Source organism: Salvelinus fontinalis, chromosome 6, assembly GCF_029448725.1.
Source record: "Salvelinus fontinalis isolate EN_2023a chromosome 6, ASM2944872v1, whole genome shotgun sequence".
Lineage (NCBI taxonomy): Eukaryota > Metazoa > Chordata > Actinopteri > Salmoniformes > Salmonidae > Salvelinus > Salvelinus fontinalis.
Window position 1 is genome coordinate 64,310,436 of NC_074670.1, and position 20,758 is coordinate 64,331,193.

Here is a 20,758-nt window from a genome sequence, read left to right on the forward strand (position 1 = left end):
ACGCAAGATTCAAGACTTTGTGCTTTTCAGCTAAAATTATTATATAGAATTCTTGCCACCAACAAAATGCTAAATATTTGGGGCATAAAATCATCGAAGCTCTGCAGATTTTGTTGTGAGGATACATAATCAATAAACCATTTATTTTGGTATTGCCCTCAGGTAGCCTGTTTCTGGTCTCAGGTTCAGGAATGGCTGAAAATGCATAGAATTTATCTAAAATTGACCCTAGAATTAGTACTGTTAGGAGACTTGGAGAGACCGGGTCAGTGAATTACTAATACTCTTAGTAAAAATATTTATCTTCAACTCGCAATCTGTGGATTCTATTCGATTAGATAGATTGAAATTGTACGTTAAACATCACAGGATAGTGGAAAGATATGTTGCGTAGAAATCCGAAGAGGGTGGCCAGCAGAGATAGGTGGGATGGGCTGAGGGAAGCTGAGGGTTGGGATGTGGAATTGGAGACAAGTGGGAGTGGAGTTGCTGTGCAGGAGATAGAATGATGGTCAAAGATAAAAGTCAAAACTAAAGTCAAAATAAAACATAATAAAAAGTACATTTGAGTGACACTGAGGGGCAGTGTTTTTACAGCTAATGCCGGTTTGCCTGAGGCTGATGCCGTGCAGGTGTTTGTACACATGCATATACACACTCTCATTCAAATAAACGCATACAAGAACACACACATACATGTAATAGTGCCAGACATGCACACAAACATATACAGTTGGCATTGCTGTTATGATTTTAGTTGTCCTTAATGTCCTTTGTTTTTATTATATATTTTTGTGTTTTTTTGCATTGTTGTTTGCTGTTTTCTTCTGTCTTTTTCTTTTTCTCTTTAGTTCCTTCTCTTTCTTGGTTGTTGGTGCATTGGGGGGATCTTGGGGGTGGGGAATGTAATTTATTGTATTTTTTATTTTTATTTTTCTTCTGGGGGGACAGTGGGAGGGGACTCGGATGGTTGAGGGACAGCTATTGGGGAACTGCCGGGGGGATCTTGGAGGGTTCGGGTTCACGTTTTTTGGCCTGGTGGGAGATCAGTCAACGTGCATTGACCCTGGATGCTTCTGTGTGTTGCTCTGAATGGTAGTCTGTTGAAAAACTGGTATGGTGTAGTTTTTGTTCGGCTTCATGGCAAGTATATTGTATGTTTCGGATATTCAATAAAAAAAATATATCATTTTTTGCAACATTAAAATATTGTCCCATTTACATTGTTACATTTATTGACAGTCCCCAACTAGCCCCAGAGATAGGCTATCCAATGTCAAACCAACTTTGCCACAGTCACACACCAGCTGGCTGAAGCTAATTGGCAAAATAAGTTGGCAAGCACTAGCTACCCTAGGCGACTTCAAGACACAAGACCTGGTTAGACTGTTTCAAGTTATCTAGAAGGGTGAGTGACTGCAACTGTGTACTGTTTTGGCAGAGTGAAAGTACAAACGCTTTCCACGTTCAAACACACACGAGACATTCACATCAAAGCACACCTCCAAGACCCAAATCTCGTTCTCAGGCGCATTTCCTAATGAGGAGAATTGAAACCGAGGCTACATCAGGAAGTTCAGCCCCCCTTTCATAGAGAAGCTGTGGAGTGAAACCAAAAGACCAAATGTGTAATGAATGAATTGAAAACTTTACTCAGATATTCTATGTCTTTAGCTTGCAGCTATGGAAAAAATGACAATTAGAGCTTTGTAGAAATTAGAAGCTGTTTGTGTAGGAATGTCGGGTGGATTTCTATTTACACCTGCAAACTGTATGTCCCTAAACAATACATACTGTACAGTATATGCTATCTTAATTCGATGAGCAGGAAAATAATCCTGCAGCAACAGAATAAATCAAGTCTGACATTTTAAAGTAGAAATTACGTTCCATAAGTACACAATGTTGAGAGAATTTCCTCCATCGTCTTTAATGCGTTGACATTTCCAGATGAACCATGATGCGGAGTCATTAAAACACCTAAAATAATCTGCACAGCACATTAGTCATTCTACCCCCATATCCAATCTGATGAGTAAAACCGTTTGGTAAACAGAGCAATCGTGGCAAGATCCCTGCTTTTGGCCCTGAAGTCACATAACTGTAGGAAACACTGAGCATCGCATCCATACACTCATCCCTACATTTCTATAGGAACTTCAACTGGTACAGAGGCTCGACTGAAGTCTTCTTTTCACCTGTCTGCATGAATTACATTTAGTTTGACAGATCACAACATGGAAAACAAATAAAAATAATTACAGTAAACTTGGATTCCCATGAGATATCAGTGGAACATCTAATTAAATCGATATGACTCATCGGACCAAGTTCTCAAATGATATGATATAAACCCTTTTAGATTTATATTGGATTATACTAGCTAGAGGTGATGACAGAGAGGAGCGCCACATTATATCACACTTTACATAACACTCTCTGGCTGATTGTGTTCCCTACCATTATATGGGGATGCGTCGTTATAAGAAGACATATTTCATGCTTTTTGCTCATATAAACACAATTTAATGGTGATTTGTTCGACAAACTTAATAACAAAACAATTGAAATTGTTCTATATGTCACCAAATTTGGTAATGTATAAGTCTTCATACAGTACACATGAAAATGTACACTTCAACAGTTCATAATATATGAAAAACTCTTGAGACAAAATCTAACTTTTGAAGAATGAGTAAAGTGAATAACAAACATGACATAAACAAGCTGGCACATGTTAATCATCAGTAAAGATAGGGCCTCCTGAGTGGCGCAGTGGTCTGAGGCACTGCATCGCAGTGCTAGCTGTGCCACTAGAGATTCTGGGTTCGAGTCCAGGCTCTGTCGCAGCCAGCCGTGACCGGCGCACTATTGGCCCAGCGTCGTCCGGGTTAGGGAGGGTTTAGCCGGCAGAGATATCCTTGTCTCATCGCACACTAGCGACTCCTGTGGCGGGCCGGGCGCAGTGCACACTGACACGGTCGCCAGGTGTACGGTGTTTCCTCCGACACATTGGTGCGGCTGGCTTCCGGGTTGGATGGGCATTGTGTCAATAAGCAGTGCGGCTTGGTTGGGTTGTGTTTCGGAGGACGCATGGCTCTCGACCTTCGCCTCTCACCCTAACAGAACCTCTCACAAGTCCGTACGGGAGTTGCTGCGATGAGACAAGACTGTAACTACTACCAATTGGGGAGAAAAAAGGGGTGAAATAAATAAATAAATAAATCAGTAAAGATTTGATAAACACATTCATACCCTGAGTATGCGCTGACAGGAAAACCTCAGGGCCCTACAGTACATAACCATTAAAACACTAAGTTAATGATGAGCAGATTGGTAGAAAATGAACATATTTAACACAAACATATATATAGATACATGATAACTTTATATAAAGGTATGTTTTGTTTTAATAGAGTGTACATACTGGTCCAATTTTACTTTGAAGCACTTGTGGGTGTTTGGTCCATGATCAACCTGTGAAATATGGCTAAATTGATCTGAGGATTTAGAAGAAGGTAGCACCATTGTAGTCATCAAACAATGCATTGCATTGATTCCACTTCATACTAAGCAGGGGTTGGAACTTGTTCAGGGAACAAAGCCAGAAAATAACAAAACATTTAGAGGAACAGAAACAGAACCGGGAACAAAAGTAATCTATAATGTTCCGGAAAATAACCATTATTTTAAAGCATGGGAACGGTTAATAATGTAATTTTACGTTCAAAGCATTTTTTCTGTCCTACAAAAAACGTTAGCAACAGACTGTAAAAAACGCCAGCAACAGGCCGTAAAAAACGCCAGCAACAGGCCGTAAAAAACGCCAGCAACAGGCTGTAAAAAAACGCCAGCAACAGCGAGGGACAGTCCCCCTCAAAAACTAGTAAAGACACTACTGAGTGTTTGTCACCCCAGTTTATTTGAGACAGGTAATAAAGTTCTCTCTACAGTCTAACATATATTTCGTATACAGTGTATTGTATTGGGGGCTATGTGGGGGAGAGTAAAAAGCCAGCTACAGTCTGTACAACACAGTCCCCCTCCAAAACTAACCATATTTGTTTAGTAGAGACCCTAATGAGAATTTTCCACCCCACTTTAGCTGAGACAGATAGTCAAGTTTTTCTCTACAGTCCAATATGTGTATTGCACTGCTGTTAATGGAATGGGTGGAAGGGTCCAGCAGCACTAAGTACAGTGCATTCAGAAGGTTTTCAGACCCCTTCACTTTTTCCACAATTTGTAATGTTACAGCCTTATTCTAAAATTGATTCAATCGTTTTTTCTCCTCATCAATCTACATTCAATACACCATAATGACAAAGCAAAAACATGTTTAGATTTTCTTTTGCAAATATATAAAAATAAAAGACTGATCACATTTAGATAAGAATTCATACCCTTTACTCAGTACTTTGTTGAAGCACCTTTGGCAGCGATTACAGCCTCAAGTCCTCTTGGGTATGACGCTACAAGCTTGGCACACCTGTATTTGGGGAGTTTCTTCCATTCTTTGCAGATGCTCTCAAGCTCTGTCAGGTTGGATGGGGAGCGTCGCTGCACAGATATTTTCAGGTCTCTCCAGAGATGTTAGATCGGGTTCAAGTCCGGGCTCTGGCTGGGCCACTCAAGGTCATTCAGAGACTTGTCCCAAAGCCACTCCTGCGTTGTCTTGGCTGTGTGCTTAGGGTCGTTGTCCTGTTGGAAGGTAAATATTTGGCCCAGTCTGAGGTCCTGAGCACACTGGAGCAGGTTTTCATCAAGGATCTCTGTACTTTGCTCTGTTCATCTTTCCCTCAATCCTGACTAGTCTCCCAGCCATGCTTCACCGTAGGGATGGTGCCAGGTTTCCTCCAGACGTGATGCTTAGCATTCAGGCCAAAGTGTTCAATCTTGGTTTCATCAGACCAGAGAATCTTGTTTCTCATGGTCTGTGAGTCTTTAGGTGCCTTATGGCAAACTCAAAGCGGGCTGTCATGTGCCTTATAATGAGGAGTGCCTTCCGTCTGGCCACTACCACAAAGGCCTGATTGGTGGAGTGCGCAGAGATAGTTGTCCTTCTGGAAGGTTCTCCCATCTCCACAGAGGAACTCTGGAGCTCTGTCAGAATGACCATCAGGTACTTGGTCACCTCCCTGACCAAGGCCCTTCTCCCCCGAATGCTCAGTTTGGCCGGGAAGCCAGCTTTAGGAAGAGTCTTGGTGGTTCCAAACTTCTTCCATTTAATAATAATGGACGCCACTGTGTTTTTGGACCTTCAATGCTGCAGAAATTGTTGGTACCCTTCTCCAGATCTGTACCTCAACACAATACTGTCTCGGAGCTCTACAGACAATTCCTTTGACACATTTGCTCTGACATGAACTGTAAACTGTGGGACCTTACATAGACAGGTGTGTGCCTTTCCAAATCATGTCCAATCAATTTATTTGACAACAGCTGGACTCCAATCAAGTTGTAGAAACATCTCAAGGATGATCAATGGAAACAGGATGCAACTGATCTCAATTTCGAGGCAAATTGCAAAGGGTCTGAATAATTATGTAAATACGTTTTCTGTTTTCTATTTGCAATAAATTCGCAAAGAAATTCAAAAAACCTGTTTTCCCTTTGTCATTATGGGTATTGTGTGTAGAATGATGAGGAATAAATGTATTTCATCCATTTTAGAATAGGGCTGTAACGTAACAAAATGTGGAAAAAGTGAAGGGGTCTTAATGCTTTCCGAATGCAATGTATTAAACCATTTGCCCACACAAGACCACATTTATTTTTTACAGACTATTGGGTAATGACATTAACATATTTTTATACATGTTATTAAAATTGCATTTATTTTAAATGTACAGTACCAGTCAAAAGTTTGGACACCTACTCATTCAAGGTTGTATTTATTTTAGACATCAAAACTATGAAATAACACACATAGAATAGTAGTAACCCAAAAAAGTGTTAAACAAATCCAAATATATTTCAGATTTTAGATTCCACGAAGTAGCCACCCGTTGCCTTGATGACAACTTTGCACACTTTTGGCATTCTCTCAACAAGCTTTACCTGCAATCCTTTTCCAATAGTCTTGAAGGAGTTTCCACATATGCTGAGCACTGGTTGGCTGCTTTTCCTTTACTCTGGTGTCCAACTCATCCCAAACCATCTCAATTGTGTTGAGGTCGGGTGATAATGGAGGCCAGGTCAGCTGATGCAGCACTCCATCACTCTCCTTGGACAAATAGCCCTTACACAGCCTGGAGGTGGGTTGGGTCATTGTCCTGTTGGTAAACAAATGATAGTCCCACTAAGCGCAAACCAGATGGGATGTTGTATCGCTGCAGAATGCTGTGGTAGCCATGCTGGTTAAGAGTGCCTTGAATTCTAAATAATTCACTGACAGTGTCACCAGCAAAGCAACCCCACATCATCACACCTCCTCCTCCATGCTTCACGGTGGGAAGCACAGATGCAGAGATCATCCGTTCACATACTCTGCGTCTCACAAAGACTCGGCAGCAGGAACCAAAAATCTCACATTTGGACTCATCAGACCGAAGGACAGATTTCCACCGGTCTAATGTCCATTGCTCGTGTTTCTTGGCCCAAGCAAGTCTCTTCTTATTATTGGTGCCCTTTATAGTGGTTTCTTTGCAGCAAATCGACCATGAAGGCCTGATTCACGCAGTCTCCTCTGAACAGTTGATGTTGAGATGTGTCTGTTACTTGAACTGTGTGAAGCATTTATTTGGGCTGCAATTTCTGAGGCTGGTAACTCTAATGAATGTATCCTCTGCAGCAGAGGTAACTCTGGGTGTTCCATTCCTGTGGCAGACCTCATGATAACCAGTTTCATCATTGTGCTTTGCAACTGCACTTGAAGAAACATTCAAAGTTCTTGAAATGTTCTGGATTGACTGACCTTCATGTCTTAAAGTAATGATGGACTGTCGTTTCTCTTTGCTTATTTGAGTTGTTCTTGCCATAATATGGACTTGGTCTTTTACCAAATAGGGCTATCTTCTGTATACCCCCCCCCCCCCCCCCCCTACCTTGTCACAACACAACTGATTGGCTCAAACGCATTAAGAAGGAAAGAAATTCCACAAATTCACCTTTAACAAGGCACACCTGTTAACTGAAATTAATTCCAGGTGACAACCTCAGGAAGATGGTTGAGAGAATGCAAGAGTGTGCAAGCAAAGCTGTCATCAATGCAAAGGGTGGCTACTTTGAAGAATATAAAATATATTTTGATTTGTTTAACACTTTTTTTTAGTTACTACATGATTCCATATGTTATTTCATAGTGTTGATGTCTTCACTATTATTCTACAATGCAGAAAATAGTCAAAAAAAAATGAAAAAAGCTGGAATGAGTAGGTTTGTCCAAACTTTTGACTGTTACTGTACATTGTTTTCAACGTATCAGTATTTGTGCAAACTTTCATAATAAATCCTGTTCTAAAAACATTTACAGAAAATACATCAAATGATCAATGTATTTTTTCCTATGGTTGCAATGCTGTAAAACGCTGCACGAGAGTGCTTCAAAAATCAATATTCCCAAAGTTTAGCATGTCTTTGCAGGGCGACTTTTTATATAATTCGTTTTTAAAGAGTTTTGTTTTCAGCATAATGACTTGTTGCTAGCAGAATGGAATTTTGGTTCCAACCCCTGATTCAAAAGCAGTTCACCTATGTTTTTCATGACAAAAGAAGTTACAGAACCTTATCAAGTTAACATTCAGTTCTAGGTGCTCAATACGGGGCGGCGTAGTTAGAGCATTGGGCCAGTAACCAAAAGGTTGCTAGATCGAATCCCTGAGCTGACAAGGTAAAAATCTGTCGTTCTGAGTTTTGAATAACTCTTGCTAGTGATTGAGTAGCGTGTAAATGTGTGTGTGTAACGCATTGTCATGCTCTGGTACATAATATCGTCTTATCCAATACATGTATATCATAGAGGAAAGGTTACAAAAGAAACGGCGCAGCAGATTATCATGCTGCAGTATTTCCTGTGGTCTTTCTTTTGCACAGTTCAGTGCTGTTTGTGTGAGGAAAATGGCACCTGCCTTCAACGTAGTATGTACAAATATATATATATTTTTTTATAATAATCAACTTGAAACATTATTACACAGTATGGTTTGTTTTGCTTATGTTGATATTTTGTATAACAATAATAAGTTACATTGCAATACAACAAAAGCATTTTAAAAAAAATGTTACTCTTTTTTTGCATTGGCTTGTATAGAAAAAGATAACTTCCTACCATAATTGAGAAATCACTGGTTAACGACAAATATTAAATTGTTAGCCCACCAAAAAAGTTAACATAAGAAAAATAAAAAAATAAACAAAAAAAACGTTTGACTTAAAACTCTCGATTCTGCTAATAAACATCTCAAGGTTCCTTTCGTAGACTTTTCAAACATGTAAACATCACTGGTCAATAAAACCATAAGATAAAATAAATGTATTGTTCACTGATTTACATAACCAAACACACAAGTCATGACTAAAAATACATCTATATTTACAAAAGCAGCTCTTTCCAAAAGCACTGCAGAAAGTGGTGTAGAAAAAAACAGGACAGAAAGGGAGAGAAAGCAATCCAGGGCTTGCCTGTCTTTACCAACAAACCAAGAGTTAGCAGATACTGGTCGTATTTGGTAAGTATTTTAGTTCCGTAATTCGGGTGTATTACAATGCAGGAGGGAGAGACCTCTAGGTTGAGGGCACCATATCCTTTATATACGGTTCTCTGTTTAGGTACGTGGCCCAGTAGACTAAATTGAAGCTGCTAAACAGGACTGGGAACATAATCCTTGAAATCCTATCGATTTTGCTCACACTGTTGAAAGTCTTCTTTGGGTCCGTTTTGCCACCCACCTTGCCAACCGCCATGTTGGGGTCAGCGGCGCCGCCCTTGGCGATGGTGGACAACCCAGAGTCCTTGGTGATGCTGGGCGCATAGTTGGCCACCGCCACGGCATACGCGTTGTTCTTCTTCATGGCGGAGGCCTTCTCTTTTTTCTGTGGAAGAAGCCAAATTTAGTAGCTAGCAGTCGTCAGACGAACCTGTCACTTCCGGCCAGCATGTGTTCCAGACAGTCCTGGATGATGAATGCACCCAGGGGAGGGTCTTAATAATAATGAATGGGATCTGGAATAGGATAGTGCATCAATCTAAATGCAGAGAAGTGGTAAAATGGTTAGCCGGGCCTCCGATATGCTGTCAGGCACCACACTGTCAACACAAATTACTGTCACAGCTCACTCTGATGTCATTCATTCACTTGGCTATTTACAATTTAAACATGTTTGCGAGGTCAGACCGAGTATTTTCTATATTCCCTATTTCCTTAGTTACAGAGGTAATGCTGCTTTCCATTCTACCGTCCTAGCCACTCTAAAATGTCCAGTTTCACATAACACAATGCCACAGATGTCTCAAGTTGAGTGAGCATGCAATTGGCATGCTCACTGCAGGAATGTCCACCAGAGCTGTTGCCAGATAATTGAATGTTAATTTCTCTACCATAAGCCGCCTCAACATAGTTTTAGAGAACATAGTTTTAGAGAATTTGGCAATATGTCCAACCGGCCGTTGTTGAGGTGACCGTATTATTGTTTTTTTTAAACAACTTTTTCTAATCATAGTCGTACACCTCATGTAGCCTAGCCCATAGGCTTATATGTTTTAATAAGGTTTGTATAACAACTAAAGTGACCAAATAACTTTTTAAACTGGCATACACAACCAGCCCGTGAGTTTCAAGTTTGGGGAAGAACATTTTCCCCATAAAAATTAATCTTTATAATAAAAGCATTACTGGCATAACTGCATTTGCAGTCACTTTTGATAATGGTGTTTTCCGCATTTATGCGCTTATAATGTGAGGAAATAGTCTAATAGTTTATCAACATTTTAAGCTAAACGTTCTGATCTGTTGCGTCAGCCACATTGCGTAAAAACGTTTTTTTAATGCAAGTGGTTGAATTAATTTGAGATCTATCGCATCCCACAACTGTCCCAGATTATGCTTGGAATATTTATTTCTCGCACAGAATAGACTAGGTCGACCTTTGTACTATGGGGGATAGTAGATTGACATAGGCTAGTGCTTTTGCTGTTCGTTAGGCCTACTCAGCTTGTTGGCTGACGAAAAGTAAATGTGGACAGTTCTTCCAATATCTTCAATATGCACCTCGGAATTGGATAAGGACGCGATCAGTTGCGTCCCGGATATGTCCGTCTCATTTGTAGTCTGTGAGAAAGACCCCATCACGTGATGGAGCACGCAGCACTCAGGGAGAAGGGAACATCGGCCACTGGCTGAAAAAGGCATGTATTTCTTTAGGGTGCATTACGGCCACACAAAGGGGATGCCTCTGTGAAATTCTAGGTATTATCAAGTGCTTGTCAAATTGTGAATGAGTTACTGATGTAGTGTGTACATCCTGTGCAAAAAAACTAAGCAGAGCTCACGCCTTTCAAACTTTTTAAAATCATCATTAGAGTCATATCATGCAGCCTTACAATTCATAAAAAATCAAAACATATAGCCCAGCGTTTGGAGAACAACTAAAGTTACAACTCCAAATTAAGTATATAAGAATACCTATTTCTTTGTTAACCGCTCAACACAGAATATGTGCGCACTACCTCAAATTGTTTGGAGAAAATACCCTTTCTATTTTATTCAGCTTTGTTCAATTGTGTTCTTCATTCTATAAAATAATGCCATGGAATTCTAAGCAAATCTTGTCTGCTTAATGAACTAGTGTAGACCACAGCCATTTGGCATAGCCAGATCAGGACCTAACATAAGGCCAACTCAGAGTATGCTATTCTGTTCTTCTGAAATGGCATTTTCTTCATATCATGCTTCTTTAAACATGTCTAAAAGAAATAATGGATTTATTGTGAAGGCTTAGGCTATATTACATGGATTTATTAGACTTTTAAAAATGTAGATGTTCCAAATGTCAGCATCAGTGGCTTGTTGGCACTGTGGAAGCCAGGAAATGCTAAATGTGTTTATGTTAATCAACGGTCAATTACCGTGAAGCCGACAGTTATTTGCTTGTCAATCACAGGCTGACTAAATTTTGTGACCGCTAGTGTCCTAATCACAACCGCAGACCATATGTAACCACGCCAGCCTAGGACCTCCACATCCAGCTTCTTCCCCCCTGGGAACGTCTTAGACCAGCCTCCCGGACAGCTGATGAAATTGCACAACCAAAGAATTTCTGCACAAACTGTCAGTAACCTTCTCAGGGAAACTCATCTGTGTGATCGTCGACCTCACCAGGGTCTTGACCTGACTGCAGTTCGACATCGTAACCGACTTCAGTAGGCAAATGCTCACCTTTGATGTCCACTGGCACGCTGGAGAAGTGTGCTCTTCATGGATGAATCCCGGTTTCAACTGTACCGTGCAGATGGCAGATAGTGTGTATGGCGTTGTGTGGGCGAGTAGTTTGCTGATGTCAACGTTGTGAACAGTGCCCATGGTGGCGGTGGTGGTATGGTATGGACAGGCATAAGCTATGGACAACAAACAAAATTGCACTTTATCGATAGCAATTTGAATGCACAGAGATACCGTGACGAGATCCTGAGGCCAATTGTCGTACCATTCGTCTGCCGCCATCATTTCATGTTTCAGCATGAAAATGCACGGCCCCGTGTCAAAATAATCTGTACACAATTCCTGGAAGCTGAAAATGTCCCAGTTCTTCCATGGCCTGCATACTCACCAGACATGTCACCCATTGAGCATGTTTTGGATGCTCTGTATCGAAGTGTACGACAGCATGTTCCAGTTCCCGCCAATATCCAGCTACTTCACGACAGTGTGTTCCAGTTCCCGCCAATATCCAGCTACTTCACGACAGCGTGTTCCATTTCCTGCCAATATCCAGCTACTTCACGACAGCGTGTTCCAGTTCCCGCCAATATCCAGCTACTTCGCACAGCCATTGAAGAGGAGTGGGACAACATTCCACAAGCCACAATCAACAGTCTGATCAACTCTATGCAAAGGAGATGTGTTGTGCTGTATGAGGCAAATGGTGGTCACACCAGATATTGACTGGTTTTCTGAACCACGCCCCTAACTTGTTTTTGTTTTATGCATCTGTTGGTCACAGATACCTATCTGTATTCCCAGTCATGTGAAATCCATAACATTTATTTCAATTGACTGATTTCCTTATATGAACTGTAACTCAGTTTTGTAACTAATTGTTGCATGTTGCATTTTTATATTTTTATTCAGTGAAGTTCAAAAACCACACCTGTGTGGAAGCACCTGCTTTCAATATTGTTTGTATCCCTGGCAGTTACATGTATATGCTTTTTTTGAAAATGAACAAATACATTCTGAAGGATGGGTTGAAACTAAGCCCCAACCTTTCCACCTCAGCTTTTATGTTTTTTGTTGTTGTCACTAACTGATTAACAAGGTGCAAAGTGTCTTTTCCCCATCAAAGTCTGATTCACTTCAAACGTATCTTCCCACACAGAAAGAGCCGCTATCACTATATGGCTCTTCACAGTTTCCCTCTCCTTTTTGTTATTTTCTTTCATCTCAACCCATTTATCCTGGCTATGCTTCATGTGGTCTCCCTACCTGAACATTAACACATTTATCCTGGCTATGCTTCATGGGGTCTTCCTACCTGAACATTTACCCATTTATCCTGGCTACGCTTCATGTGGTCTCCCTACCTGAACATTTACCCATTTATCCTGGCTATGCTTCATGTGGTCTCCCTCCCTGAACATTAACACATTTATCCTGTTTACGCTTCATGTGGTCTCCCTACCTGAACATTAACACATTTATCCTGGCTATGCTTCATGGGGTCTTCCTCCCTGAACATTTACCCATTTATCCTGGCTACGCTTCATGTGGTCTCCCTACCTGAACATTAACACATTTATCCTGACTATGCTTCATGGGGTTTCCTCCCTGAACATTAACACATTTATCCTGGCTACGCTTCATGTGGTCTCCCTACCTGAACATTAACACATTTATCCTGGCTACGCTTCATGTGGTCTCCCTCCCTGAACATTAACACATTTATCCTGGCTACGCTTCATGTGGTCTCCCTACCTGAACATTAACACATTTATCCTGGCTACGCTTCAGGTGGTCTCCCTACCTGAACATTAACACATTTATCCTGGCTATGCTTCATGTGGTCTCCCTCCCTGAACATTAACACATTTATCCTGGCTACGCTTCATGTGGTCTCCCTACCTGAACATTAACACATTTATCCTGGCTACGCTTCAGGTGGTCTCCCTCCCTGAACATTAACACATTTATCCTGGCTACGCTTCATGTGGTCTCCCTACCTGAACATTAACACATTTATCCTGGCTATGCTTCATGGGGTCTTCCTCCCTGAACATTAACACATTTATCCTGGCTACGCTTCAGGTGGTCTCCCTCCCTGAACATTGACACATTTATCCTGGCTATGCTTCAGGTGGTCTCCCTCCCTGAACATTAACCAATTTATCCTGGCTATGCTTCATGGGGTACCAATTTACTCTCCCTCTCTGAACATTTAAGTAAAATATGCTGTGACCTTTTGTGTTTGTATCGCCACATTAATTTGTCTGATCTGGCACCTGCTTGGTTGTAGGTTTCAGAAAGTATTCATAGACCTTGACTTATTACACATTTTGTTGTGTTACCACCTGAATTTTAAAAAATGAATATAAACAAAAAAATGATCACACAATGCCCCTTCATGACAAAGTGAAAATATATATTCAGTACCAGTCAAACATTTGGACACACCTACTCATTCAAGGGGTTTCTTTATTTTTTTACTATTTTCTACATTGTAGAATAATATTGAAGACATCAAAACTATGAAATAACACATATGGAATCATGTAGTAACCAAAAAAGTGTTAAACAAATCTAAATATATTTTAGATTACTCAAAGTAGCCATCCTTTGCCTTGATGACAGCTTTGCACACTCTTGGCATTCTCTCAACCAGCTTCAGATGGAATGCTTTTTCAACAGTCTTGAAGGAGTTCCCACACATGCTGAGCACTTGTTGGCTGCTTGTGGTCCTTAACGCAACCAAGCAGAGTGATAGAGTGCTGCATCAGATGACCTGGCCTCTACAATCACCCAACCTCAACCATATTGAGATGGTTTGGGTTGAGGTCGCGTGATTGTGGGGGCCAGGTCATCTGATGCAGCACTCCATTACTCTACTTCTTGGTCAAATCGCCCTTAAACAGCCTGGAGGTTTGTTGGGTCATTGTCCTGTTGAAAAACAAATGATAGTTCCACTAAGTGCAATCCAGATAGGATGGCGTATTGCTGCAGAATGCTGTGGTAGCCATGCTGGTTAAGTGTGCCTTGAATTCTAAATAAATCACAGACAGTGTCATCTACATGATTCCATATGTGTTATTTCATAGTTTTGATGTCTTCACTATTATTTTACAATGTAGAAAATAGTACAAATAAAGAAAAACCCTTGAATGAGGTGTGTCCAAACTTTTGACTGTTACTGCAAGTATTCACACCACTGATTCAATACTTTGTAGAAGAACCTTTGGCAGCAATTACAGCTGTCAGTCTATCTGGGTAAGTCTGTAAGAGCTCTCCACGCCTGGATTTGGCAACATCTGCCCATTACTATTTTCAAAATGTTTCATGCTCTGTCAAATTGGTTGTTGATCATCGCTAGACAACCATTTACAGGTTTTGCCATAGATTTTCAATTAGATTTAAGTCAAAACTGTAACTTGACCACTCAGGAACATTCACTGTTGCTTACACAGGAACATTCACTGTCTTATTGGTAAGCAACTCCAGTGTAGATTTGGCCTTGTGTTTTAGGTTATTGTCCTGCAGTAAGGTGAATTAATCACCCAGTGTCTGGTGGAAAGCAGACTGAACAAGGTTTTCCCCTCGGATGTTGCCTGTGCTTAGCTCAATTCAGTTTCTTTTTTTATCCTGAAAAAAACTCCCCAGTGCTTAACGATTAGAAGCATACTCATAACTAATGATGCAGCCACCACTGTGCTTGAAAATATGGAGAGTGGTACTTAGTCGTGTGTTGTATTGGATTTTCCAACACTTTATAACACTTTGTATTAAGGACAAAAAGTTAATTGCTATGCCAATTCTTTTGGGCAGTATTACCTCAGTGCCTTGTTGAAAACAGGATGCATGTTTTGGAATATTTTTTTATTCTGTACAGGCTTCCTTCTTTTCACTCTGTCAATTAGGTAAGTTGTGTGGAGTAACTACAGTGTTATTGATCCATCCTCAGTTTTCTCCTATCACAGCCATTAAACTATGTAACTGTCTTAAAGTCACCACTGACCTCATGGTGAAATCCCTGAGAGGTTTTCTTATTTTTTACCCATCCACCAATAGGTTCACTATTTGACTGAGGGACCTGACAGATGATGGTGTAGGGTACAGAGATGAGGCTATTATGACTATTATTGCACACAGAGTCCATGCAACTTATTATGTGACTTGTTATGCAAATTTTTACTTTCACTCTTGAACTTATTTAGGCTTGCCATAACAAAGGGGTTGAATACTTATTGACTTAAAAAATAAAATCTACAAATATAATTCCACTTTGACATTATGGAATATTGTGTGTAGGCCAGTGTAACACAACAACTTGGAAAAAGTCACAGGATGTGAATACATTCTGAAGGCACTGTATGTATACATTCATACGTATGCAGATGGTCTTCCAGGTAGAGCACTGCCTGTGGCTGTCGAACAGGAAATGACCTGAATGCTGATGCAAACACAACACATGCAAAGGCCCTCGGGTTGAAAATCATATGGAAATGGATTGGCCACCTTCAAAACAAACAGATCACCATATACGATCTCTGGAAATGCTGCCTTTTAGGCCATCGGAGGGGGTTATGCTTCCATTACCTTGTCATTCACAATGCTCTTCCCATCCCAGGCCCAGCTGCGCTTTGTGAAGTAGTTGACGGTGGCAAACTCGATGAGGGCAGAGAAGACAAAGGCGTAGCAGACAGCGATGAACCAGTCCATGGCCGTGGCGTAGGCCACCTTGGGGAGGGAGTTACGAGCACTTATACTCAGTGTGGTCATTGTCAGGACAGTGGTTACACCTAGGGGAACAGCAAACAGTTTCAGTTTGGTCAGTTCCTTTTGATTATCATTCAATTATTTAAGCACCTTATCAACAGATACCATGTACAGCCAAATAATTACATTTGGGTTAGCAAAGTAGTTTAGGTGTATAGTAATGACACGGTATAGCACAGATTTAAAGTGAAATGTTACTGTTTTATGTAAGTTAGGAGAATGCATAATTTAACATGTACCAACATATGCTTTACTGTAACATCAAAGCAAGATGACATTTAGGATGCTCCTGTGTTACAGGAAAAGCCTGGGGCACAACTTGAATTCATAAGGAGATATCTAGGCACATTTTTATTTTATTTATTTCCCATCTAATCAATGGAAGATGGGATTAAAAGGACAGGCTACAACACCAAGAGCCAACAGGTAGGCTGCGATTGAATAATCTGAATGTTGTCGTGTTGTTATTTACTGTAGGATTTGGAAGGGGAGAAAGTGGACACTTAAAGTTATGTAGACTAAGTTAGCCTAGCTAACGTTAAATAGCTTATCTTGGTTTTATCAGTGGGGAACCATCAGGGGCCTTGAAGGCCTAAGGATTTATAAAAATAGATAAATAAAATTATTATAAAAAAACATTTACATTCCTATTTTACAATAATTGTAATAATTTTCTGATTTAATCTCTTCAGTTTGTGTTAGAAAGAGAAGGGTTAATACTGAATAGAAAAAAATATCCAATCAGGATATTATTTAGTGGTTTCTGTGTAGAAACATTGAACCTGCTCAGCCAGCCATTGGCTAGGCCTTCAGAAGCTGGACAGCTTTACCATTGTATTACAGCAGAATTTTGGAGTGATAGTGGAATGAACATAGGGCTGTGGCGGTCAAAATTTAATCAACCGGTGATTGTCAAGCAAATAACTGTCGGTCTCACGTAATTGACCGTTCGTTAATTAACAAACACATTTAGCATCTCCTGGCTTCCACACATGTTAAAAAGTCTAATAAATCCATGTAATTTCAAATCAAATCAAATTTTATTGGTCACATACACTACCTACTCATTCAAGGGTTTTCCTTTATTTTTACTATTTTCTTCATTGCAGAATAATATTGAAGACATCAAAACTATGAAATAACACATGTGGAATCATGTAGGAACCAAAAAAGTGTTCAACAAATGAAAATATATTTTATATTTCAGATTCTTCAAATAGCCACCCTTTGCCTTGACGACAGCTTTGCACACTCTTGACATTCTCTCAACCAGCTTCACCTGGAATGCTTTTCCAATAGTCTTGAAGGAGTTCCCACACATGCTGAGCACTTATTGATTGCTTTTCCTTCATTCTGCAGTCCAACTCATCTCAAACCATCTCAATTTGGTTGAGGTCGGGGGATTGTGGAGGCCAGGTCATCTGATGCAGCACTCCATCCACTCTCCTTCTTGGTAAAATAGCCCTTACACAGCATGGAGGTGTGTTGGGTCATTGTTCTGTTGAAAAACAAGTGATAGTCCCACTAAGCACAATCCAGATGGGATGGCGTATCGCTGCAGAATGCTGTGGTATACATGCTGGTTAATTGTGCCTTGATTTCTAAATAAATCACAGACAGTGTCACCAGCAAAGCACCCCCACACCATAACACCTCCTCCTCCTTGCTTTACGGTGGGAAATACACATGCAGAGATCCTCCGCCTTCCATTCCTGTGGCGGTCCTCATGAGAGCCAGTTTCATCATAGCACTTGATGGTTTTTGCAACTGCACTTGAAGAAACATTCAAAGTTCTTGAAATGTTCCGTTTTGACTAGCCTTCATGTTTTAAAGTAATGATGCACTGTCATTTGTCTTAGCTTATTTGAGCTGTTCTTGCCATAATATGGACTTGGTCTTTTACCAAATAGGGCTATCTTCTGTATACCCCACCTACCTTGTCACAACACAAATGATTAGCTCAAACGCAATAAGAAGGAAAGAAATTCCACAAATTCACTTTTAACAAGGCACACCTGTTGATTGAAATGCATTCCAGGGGACTACCTCATGAAGCTGGTTGAGAGAATGCCGAAAGTGTGCAAAGCTGTCATCAAGGCAAAGGGTGGCTATTTGAAGAATCTCAAATGTATTTTGATTTGTTTAACACTTTTTGGTTATGTACATGATTACACATGTGTTAGTTCATAGTTTTGATGTCTTCACTATTATTCTACAATGTAGAAAATAGTAAAAATAAAGAAAAACCCTTGAATGAGTAGGTGTTCTAAAACTTTTGTCCGGTAGTGTATGTCAGTTAGGCTCCACACCCCTTGTAAATCAGATTCATGTGATTCATTTTAAGATGTTATTTTGCCACTTAAGTTGTGATACAAACCTTATCAAAACCTAAAGGCCTATGGGCTAGGCTACATGAGGTGTGCGACTATGATTCGAAAAAGTCGCCAAGTGATAGGCTAATATTGTCACCCATCAGACTATTCTTGATTTAATCTCGTCTTTACATATACTAAATTATATGTGTAACATTTGTTTTGATTTAGATAGGAGCATGATAATGGTCCAGTTTCGAAACAGGGGCAGCGGGGAAAAATACATCTAATCTATGCACTTAAATAGCCAATTGAGGACCCTTTTGCCAGTGGTTCATTTTCATGCCAGCCAGGTAGGCTATTACTCCTGTTGTAAAGATAAACAATGCGCTTAATATTAGTAAAGTTCAGAAATAAATATAGTAGGCCTAGCCTATCGAAAGCTGATGGATCCTCCTCTTTTTAGGAGAGGCCATCACTCTGTTTTCTCGAGCAATTGCATAGCATATAGAAATGTTGAGCAACATGAGCACATGGGCTCTCATGAAGTGTTTGATTAGATTTTTGAACACATTTGCATTGATGTCAGAGTGATTAGAGGGAAAATAGAGTGCTGAGTACCAGGCAGTTAGCAAGTTTGGTAGGCTCCTAATGATCATCAGCAGCATCAGAGCTTGGAGAAATTACCGTGACTAAACAGTCACGTGGAATTTGATTGCCTTCATGACTTGTGACTGCCAGTATGGTGGTAATACAGTCACCGCAACAGCCCTAAATGAACCAATCACATTTTGACTTGCAATGGGTGGGACCATTTATTTTTTAAAGTGACGGGTCTAGGCCTCACTACTGAGAGTGCAAGAGGTAATGAATTCATAATACAGAATAACAGTGGGTGGCGGCAATACACTAATAGTCTGCCATAAAACATTGAAGGGGCGCATGATAAAATAATCAGTGTCGCTAGTAGCGTTAGCTAGCTTGTGATGTAGTAGTGTTACAAAGGTGACAACATCTGTAGCAGCTGTTCAAGGTGGACTTCAAGGTGGATGTTGCTAATTTGTTATAGATCAACTTTCAAACTTAATTTATAAATGTCAATCATCTGGTAAGTGGCACTGTTTTTTGTTGCAGCTCGCTTGCTGTGAGATATCCCTTTGAAAATAATGACTGAAACATTATTGCATTTAAACTTTAGATCACCGGTTAGTGTGATGAACGTGATACAATATATTTGCAATGGGAATTAATAGCTGGTTTGTTAATTTCATTTTGGAAATGAAATGGTTGTGCTTTTAATGGGGCCTACTCCATTGAATGGGCTGTGTAACGGTAATCCTCCTCCTCTTCATCAGACGAGGAGGAGTAGTGATCGAACCAAGGCGCAGCGTAGTGAAATGACATAATTTATTGAACGCGACGGAAAAACAAACTAAACTTGCATAAACAAACAAAACAAATAAACGATGCAGACAGACCTGAACGACGAACTTACATATAACGTGAAGAACGCAATGAACAGGAACAGACTACATAAAACGAACAAACCGCATACAGTCCCGTATGGTGCAAACATATACACAAACACAGGAGACAATCACCCACAACGAACACTGTGAAAACGCCTACCTAAATATGACTCTTAATTAGAGGAACGCCAAACACCTGCCTCTAATTAAGAGCCATACCAGGCAACCCATAAACCAACATAGAAACAGAAAACATAGAATGCCCACCCAACCTCACGTCCTGACCAACTAACACACATAACAAACTAACAGAAATAGGTCAGGAACGTGACATAACCCCCCCCATAAGGTGCGAACTCCGGGCGCACCAGCACAAAGTCTAGGGGAGGGTCTGGGTGGGCATCTGACCACGGTGGTGGCTCAGGCTCCGGGCGAGGTCCCCACCCCACCATAGTCAATCCCAGCCTCCATCTCCCCCTAAGAATGTCCACCCTCATTTTACCCCCACAAAATCCTCTTGGTAACATCAATGACAGGGACAGCACCGGGACAGAGGGATAGATCAAGACAGAGGGATAGCACAAGACAGAGGGATAGATCAGAATATAGAGGTAGCTCAGGATAGAGAGGGAGATCAGGATAGAGGGGCAACTCCGGACTGAAAGGCAGCTCCGGACAGAGAGACAGCTCTGGACTGAGGGGCAGTTCTGGGTATATAGCCGTTTCTGGCTGAGGGGCAGCTCATGGCTGACTGACGGATCTGGACGCTCATGGCAGGCTGACGGCTCTGGACGCTCATGGCAGGCTGACGGCTCTGGACGCTCATGGCAGGCTG

At 40.8% G+C, this 20,758-nt stretch overlaps 1 protein-coding gene across 5 annotated transcripts in view; it reads right to left on the reverse strand.

Moving 5' to 3' along the window:
• Positions 1-7,038: 7,038 nt before the first annotated feature.
• The window catches only part of LOC129858294 (gamma-aminobutyric acid receptor subunit alpha-2), a 52,464-nt gene continuing 38,744 nt past the window's right edge, over positions 7,039-20,758 (reverse strand). For 4 of the 5 annotated variants that reach the window (XM_055927432.1, XM_055927430.1, XM_055927431.1 and 1 more), the window contains 2 exons: positions 15,963-16,165; positions 7,039-9,033 (listed from right to left, as the gene is read on the reverse strand). In XM_055927432.1, the coding sequence (XP_055783407.1) occupies positions 8,725-9,033; positions 15,963-16,165 (512 nt within the window). In that variant the 3' untranslated portion in view covers positions 7,039-8,724. Of the gene's footprint in view, positions 9,034-14,205; positions 14,310-15,962; positions 16,166-20,758 lie in introns of those variants that run through there. The other variant, XM_055927434.1, reaches the window with a different exon arrangement.